Source organism: Scatophagus argus, chromosome 4, assembly GCF_020382885.2.
Source record: "Scatophagus argus isolate fScaArg1 chromosome 4, fScaArg1.pri, whole genome shotgun sequence".
In the NCBI taxonomy this organism is placed as follows: domain Eukaryota; kingdom Metazoa; phylum Chordata; class Actinopteri; family Scatophagidae; genus Scatophagus; species Scatophagus argus.
The window spans coordinates 27,103,817-27,111,461 of record NC_058496.1 but is presented as its reverse complement, the minus strand read 5'-3'; the positions used below and the strand labels follow the sequence as shown (position 1 = coordinate 27,111,461).

Here is a 7,645-nt window from a genome sequence, read left to right as displayed (position 1 = left end):
CGTTAGGTTTTAAGATTCTCTTACGGACATTAACACATATGGGCGAAAGCAATCCACCTTTTTCTTTTCCGAATTTTTGAAAAGTTAACATTGTGAGGACACAAAGTTTTTGTCTGATAGCAGCACAAGTCATCCTTAACATACCAGTAATGGACCACAGACACAGGCTATGTCTGCGCTCGAAATATGTGCGCAATATTTAACGTCATTTCTCAAAGGTTTAACTATGAACTGATCGAGTCAAATAAAATCCATCTTATGTACGACTGTGTTAAAGAGTGTGTCCTGAAATTTTCCCTTTATTGCCTACTGTATGTTCAGTTAGAATTGAAGTAAGTTAGTCAGTAAGTACGTTAAAAGAGATTAAGTTTTTCCTTCATAAGTAAACAGAACAGCAAAGCAAAGCTGGAAAACAAATGATATGCAGCAATAGAGCAGGAAGGGTGTGTGTGTGAGTGTGTGTGTGTGTGTGTGTGCGTGTTTGGTTAGTGCTGGTCAGGGTCTGCAGAGCCAATCAGCTGCTCATGCAGATGACGTCCTCCTGTCCTACGTCAGCCCCACCGCTTGTCAGGATCAGAGCTCCACACGCACTGGCAACAAACACATACACACATTCCCTCTTTGAGCCGGACAGCACAACTCCTGGCCCGGCAGCCCGGCAGCGGAGGACACATTCAGGCTTCCAGGTGCCGCAGCCCGCTGTGACAGTGGACCTAACATCGCCTTACTTTGTGGACATGGGAGACATGGGGGATCCCCCGAAAAGTAAGAAACTTGCTCGGTGTTGAGATGCGATTGTGGAACTAAATTTATAACAAGTTGAGCGTTTAATTAGTTGTGATTTCTGCAGACAGGACATATTCTCTTGACGTAAAGTCATCGGTATCATCAAATACTGAAGTTTTAGAGAGTCAGGTCACTGAATAATAAGAAGAAGAAGAAAAAGACGAAGACGAGGAACAATTTGTTGCATTATTAGCTGAGTATAATTAGTCATACAGTTTTGGGCGATATGTGTGACCTATTCTTCATGCTGCTCTTCCAGAGAAGCGGCTGGTGTCTTTGTGCGTGGGCTGCGGGAACCAGATCCATGACCAGTACATCCTGCGGGTCTCTCCGGACCTGGAGTGGCACGCCGCCTGTCTCAAATGTGCCGAGTGCAGCCAGTACTTGGATGAGTCCTGCACGTGCTTCGTCAGGGACGGAAAGACGTACTGTAAACGGGACTACATCAGGTAGGATGGCCGGGATCAGACGGGGGACGACCACCTTCATATAAGCCAGCAACTGGCGCCTGGCGACTGGAACTATTATTATTATTATTTTACTATTATACTATTTTACTACAATATCAGATCTAGAATATTTGGACTTATTAAATACACACAGGAAATCTGTTTTCATCGGTATTAAAGTTTTAAAATATCACGATCCTAATCACCCTTACTGCTACAACTTGACGTAGACAGTGCAACCTTGTAAGAAATGTTTGTATGCGATTTCATTGTTATTATTATTATTGTCTTAATCAATGATTCCGATCAAACTGCAGCACCCTATGTGCCCTGGTTTGTAACAGATTGACCACAGGAAAAAATTATCCCGACTGGAGAACAATTATTCCATTGCAGCTTGCGCAGACTTAATTGTCCAATAAGAAAATATACATAAAAGTAACATTAGAAAATAAATAAATAAATCAATAACAACAGTTAACTCAAAATATGGATGTACGCTTGGAGCTATCATAAACACAACTATTGCTACTGTAATATCAATACATGGGAATATCATTTTTATCAATTTAATAAACGATGTATTATAATTATAATAATAACTATTCAAATTATAATTTCGTTCTGCAGTCAAACTGATCGGACCGTGTATGTGTGTGTTCCCCACAGGTTATACGGGATTAAATGCGCTAAATGCAACATCGGTTTCAGTAAGAACGACTTTGTGATGAGGGCCCGTTCCAAGGTCTACCACATCGAGTGTTTCCGCTGCGTGGCCTGCAGCAGGCAGCTCATCCCGGGGGACGAGTTCGCTCTGCGGGAGGACGGGCTCTTCTGTCGGGCCGACCACGACGTGGTGGAACGGGCCAGTCTGACTCCCGGTGACCCACTCAGCCCACTGCACCCCGCCAGACCGCTACAGATGGCAGGTAAAGTCCTGAGGAGTAAATGAACCACGAGGACTGTTATTGTTGGCAATTGTTTATTTATTTACCGAATTTGTGTATTTTTTACCGTGTGTCTGACGGGGACTGTTTTTTTCCGTAATTCGATTCCCCTAAAAATAACCTAACCGCTCTGCGTTGATTCACCATGAGACAAGAAACTGTTATGTTTCATATTCAAACTAACTGCATCTTTGGTATTTCACATTGCTACAGAGTTGAACCTATTCAAGTGAGCGTACAGAAACAGAATATATACCAATGTCAGACTGGCTGTTCAGTTTTTATCTTTATTTGAATGTAAATGTTAACAGGCAAAGGGAACTGCTCCTGGTGCCATAACTAACAAGAGGAGTTTTTGGACTTGTTGAAGTTTTCTTGGGGGGGGGTTCTGCTTTCAGCTTCTCTAAATATATTTGTTTTTCACATTTCCCTCTTTGCATACCACTGTCAATCACTGAAGCCAGGCTCTGTAGATTAGATACAGTGGGCGCTGTTGTCAGAAATACACCAAGTTATCAATGCCGGAGGACGATTGCGAAACAACTTTGGGTCATGCGTTTAGTCTTAGAAATGTTGTCCAGCGCTCTGAATATCTGGGATGGCTTGGATGTTTTCTTTAATAAAGACCAGCCTGCCATATATCCAGCTTGCCCTGTTGAATACATTTACTACATATTTTGATCTTGGATCAAATGAATCAATTAGAGCTTCACTTTTGTCCTATATTTAAATCCATTGGCCTATACAATGAGGTCCAGACATCCTGAAATCACGAAATATAGTTGTATTAAAAGGTAGTTTATTACATGATTATTTTAGGCAACATTTACAAACGCAATGTAGGATTATATTGTTCATACACTAATCGCCCTGGCCTGATACTCAGTGATCTGTGATGCTACTAGTTTAGTGTGTGTAAAATGCTGCTAAGTTTGTTATAATCACCCTATAAGACACTGTGTCTTTAAGGGTGACATGCTGGAATAGACTTCAGTAAAACTCAATAGCATATCTTATCCCATTTTGTCTTCATTGGCCCTTTTTTTATCCTTTCTCAACAGCAGAACCAATCTCGGCCCGGCAGCCCGCGCTGCGGCCTCACGTCCACAAACAGCCGGAGAAGACCACCCGCGTCCGGACGGTACTAAACGAGAAGCAGCTGCACACGCTGCGGACCTGCTACAACGCCAATCCGAGGCCCGACGCCCTGATGAAAGAACAGCTGGTTGAGATGACCGGCCTCAGCCCGCGGGTGATCCGGGTCTGGTTCCAGAACAAGCGCTGCAAGGACAAGAAGAGGAGCCTGCTGATGAAGCAGCTGCAGCAGCAGCAGCCCAATGACAAGACGGTAAGAAGACGGCTGACCAGCTGCATGACAACCATCTTTCATATTGACACTATGCTGATATAGTCTTACAACGAAATAGACTGCATTAGGAAAAAGACAGACCTTAACAGCTGCAACTCAGTCTTCATAGTATTAAATAGGATGCTTAACTCCTGAGTAAATTGAACATAGCTTCTGTTCACGCGGCATGACCAATAAGCAGTAGTGAAGTCAGTTTTATTAACAAAGTCCCAAATCACACCTTCATCAGCGTGCAGGACCATGACAGACTCCCACGGTTTATTCTGTGGGATATGTGTACAAACTGACGGATCATAAAGGCCTTGAGCTCTTTTGAGGGCTACGAGTGTTATGGTCGACCGCAGGGCGATCATATACATACACGCACACACAAAATACGTGCGCGCGCGCAAATATTTATCTGTTTATTTGTGTGTTTATTTCTTTAGCTTGTTTATTGATTGTTCTGCTGATTGACAGATGGATTCGTTTCAGATCCCACCCCCTTGCCTCCAACGCAGACACACACCCACGCACATACAGACATAGACGTGTGCGCGCGCACAGACACTCGCGCGCGCGCACACACACACACACACACACACACACACACACTCACGCTTCCTTTTCATCAGCTTTAATCAGCCACTCTGAATGATGTGTATACTGGGTGCTGACCACCAGACATCGTCTTGCAGAACATCCAGGGAATGACTGGCACCCCGATGGTGGCAGCCAGTCCGGAAAGACACGACGGCGGCATTCAAGCCAACCCGGTGGAGGTGCAGAGCTACCAGCCGCCCTGGAAGGTCCTCAGCGACTTTGCCCTGCAAAGCGATATCGACCAGCCGCCCTTCCAGCAACTGGTACGTGTTTTTTTTTCACTAAGTCATTATGACACTAGTGCTTTAAATGCATATAAACCTTTTGACAATTGCAATAGGCTATAAGATGTTCCATTTCAATTCTGAATTCTGAACATTTTAAGTGCAGAAGAATCAAATCTTATCTATGGAAAAGGTGCGTTAAATAACAACAAATCTGTGTGTATTTACTCTTTCATCCAGTGCTGTCTGTACTGAAACTATTTAAACGAGTCTTTCGACTGCTCCTCCAGCGTTCCCTCCATGTCTTTGTATTTTGATTGTTCAAATGTATAATATTTCCGTGGACATTATTATCGCATCTATTAAATGACATTTAAAAACTGCTTTCCTTCCGTGGAGAAGGCCGAAGAAGAAGTGTTTTGGCAGCACAGAGTAGGACCCGTGCTCATTTTAATGAAGCCGTTACAGCTTATAGTTTGGGAGTCATAACCTTATAACCAGTAAGCGCCCAGACTACTGATGTCACTCATCTCAGCGGGTTCACTATTTTTCTGTTATATTCACATTCCTCCGAAATGGAGGTTTATTCATAATGTAGCCAGGACTCTCCTGGGTGAAAACAGCTGTCCCGTCGGGATGCTCCTGATGTGGAAACACAGACGAAGGACCAATGTTGGCTTTTAACCAGTGGTGACAAATTTATTCCCATGCACGCACACAGAAAGTATGATACAAACTCCTGAAATCTCATAAAGCCATAAAGCGAACATATAAGCCCCGAGGCTGCAGGTGGACACAAAACAACACCACTTGTTTTCCGCGACATTATTAGCATTTATGACAAGAACCGGAATGTGACAGGCCAGTTATCGGTTCTTTGGCTGCGGGAAAGATGAGCTCTGTTTAGACAAGTCAAATAGTGTTATCTATGGACTGAGTCAATACTGTTTTAGTTGAAGACCAGGGTTAAGATTTCAGCACTGAATAACAAAAACTGGTTATAATTAAGACATTACCGACACACAGTATCCTACTTCTAATGGAGCTCCGGCTGCTGACTTAATGGCACAAGCCTATAGCCTACATCGCTTAAGAGTTTTAGAGATTTGTTTGTGTGTTTTTTTGGCCACCCAGGCAGCGAGTTTTCCCTTTATTTAGTAATCATCAAGCAGAGACAGGAATCTTACACAAATACAGTACGCCTATATAGATAATCCATCAGAGCACACTTCTGCATTTCCTGCTGTTACTAGACGACTGTTCCGTTACAACGCAGTCGGCCTCCAAATGCACCTGCATTTAATAACAGTCAACCTTAGCCAAACCCTGACACCCTTCACAGCGGAGATGTCCACTCTGATGGATTACTAAACACACAAAAAAATGTCAATTTCAAGCCTTTGCACGCTCAGGTTCGTTGGTCAGTATATCAAATGAAATGGTAATGTAGCCTAAAGAAAACCGCTTTGTAAATGGACTACAGCGTGCTTTTATCTCTATAGTGCGATCTTCTTCGTCCGCCTTACGGACACATTGAGTAGGCCGATGCCTCATGCTCTGACGCAAACTCCAGTGTGGTAAATCCAGATCTGTTCGATGTGTGCTCTAGGTCAGTTTCTCGGAGGGAGGGCCGGGTTCAAACTCGACGGGCAGCGAGGTAGCGTCCATGTCGTCCCAGCTTCCAGACACACCGAACAGCATGGTATCAAGCCCCATCGAGGCCTGAGCAGACGCCGCATGGACGGGCTGAACTGAACACACCGCCCTGTTCAAACCCACACCCCAACCCCACCCTACTGCACCAAACAACCCCCCTGGTTGTATTTTGACACTGTGAAGACAATCATGGGATTTTACCACAGCTACACACATTCTAATGTCCATCCAAGAGACAGACGGATGCGTTATCATGGCCGGTGCTGCACGTTCACGCCTGGTTACATTTGCCAAAAACGAGAAGACTGCAACAATAAATGGAACATCTGAATAAGAGAGGAATCTGAATCTGATACTGGCGATATGCTGTGCGCTACTTTGAATAAAAACAATGACTGATGATTATTTTTTTTTTAAATCGATACACCTCAGCATATAACAGACCATGTGGAGAGGAACAGCACTGCGTTTCTTCATTTAATTACACCTTCATGACCCAAGTACTAAAGCATTTGCAACAAGGTATACCTCTATTTTGCCACAAGCTTCGTGGGACATTTGTGTGAGTTAGTGTCCGTCCGAAAATATTTTGTTTTCTTTCCCAAAGATGTGTATAATTAATAATAAGTTTAAAAAATACCGTTAGCTCTGGAAGAAAATGTTTCGTTTGTTCCTGTGCAACAGAAATTATTTATTATTTATTGTCGACAGATTTGCCACCTTTTGTGTAACTTTCTTAACTGAAGTAAAAAGAAACCAAAAAAAAAAAAAAAAAAAAGCTTGGAGTTTGGTCTGTGGATTTTCTATCACAATTATTGTTTCATGGTTTTTTTTGTTTTTATAAATTTATAAAATAGATTAATAATAAACATTTTCTTGTGAATTTTCACACATGAATATCAGATCTAGTAAATTACTTAATGATTAGTTTAATTGGGTGTTATTTTGGTGCAGTTACCCTGCCAGTTTAATGAAATCCACTGCGAAACATCTCGATCTTAATTAAACTTCTGACTGCTTAAATCATATTTTCTTGAAACAAATTGCTAAAATGTAACAGTGAAATTAGATCATTTTAAACTGATGAATCCATTTACGGAAATGTCATTATTTCAGTTCCAGGGCTCTCCTTTGTCTCCATTTTTGCAGGAAGAGACATTTGTAATTTTTTCAAGTTTTAAGAAAAAACAAAGAAATGAAATTACATTTTTTGCCGTCGAACAGCCCATTCAGGGTTAGATACAAATATTAAGCAAAGATGGAGTGTTTATATGTGTCTGCTGGGATCTAGATTTCTTTTTTTTAATCAGAGCTTTGACAGAAGCTACTGCTTTTATTCTTCAGCTATTAAAAAAGGATAATATTTCACAGTCTGACAATACCTGATCAGATCATGTTTCATGATGTGCCAAAAACAGGGGTAAACAGTGTTTGAATTCCTTGGTGCATGTGACTGTGTACACTGACAGAATTTTAAGATTTAAAGGTATACAGTCATCATAAACCTTAAAAACTGGCAAATTGGTTAATTTATACACTGAATAGTCTCCTTTTCACATGTTTGAGATTGTTAACTTAAATATGGAAAAGGTGGTTTCAAGGAGAGACATGAGCTGATGATGTCATTCTGTC

The 7,645-nt window shown here is 42.0% G+C and overlaps 1 protein-coding gene across 2 annotated transcripts; it reads left to right on the top strand.

The window, feature by feature from the left end:
• The first annotated feature begins 481 nt into the window (after nt 1-481).
• Nucleotides 482-6,764, top strand: isl1a (ISL LIM homeobox 1a). Of its 2 annotated transcripts, none has more exons than XM_046386099.1 (6): nt 482-765; nt 1,046-1,235; nt 1,905-2,164; nt 3,247-3,530; nt 4,229-4,396; nt 5,967-6,764. In XM_046386099.1, the coding sequence occupies exons 1-6, from the start codon at nt 525-527 to the stop codon at nt 6,081-6,083; spliced, it is 1,260 nt and encodes a 419-aa protein (XP_046242055.1). In that variant the 5' UTR covers nt 482-524; the 3' UTR covers nt 6,084-6,764. The 2 variants fall into 2 exon arrangements, with proteins under 2 accessions (XP_046242055.1, XP_046242054.1); XM_046386098.1 differs by having other exon boundaries at nt 3,244-3,530.
• The last annotated feature ends 881 nt before the right edge of the window (nt 6,765-7,645 follow it).

Bases quoted from the DNA above. Each gene is read 5' to 3' on its own strand.
- isl1a (XM_046386098.1), top strand. From the start codon at position 525: ATGCAGATGACGTCCTCCTGTCCTACGTCAGCCCCACCGCTTGTCAGG. The intron at 1,236-1,904 runs GTAGGATGGCCG...TGTTCCCCACAG, and splicing joins TGTAAACGGGACTACATCAG to GTTATACGGGATTAAATGCG. The intron at 2,165-3,243 runs GTAAAGTCCTGA...CTTTCTCAACAG, and splicing joins CAGACCGCTACAGATGGCAG to CAGAACCAATCTCGGCCCGG.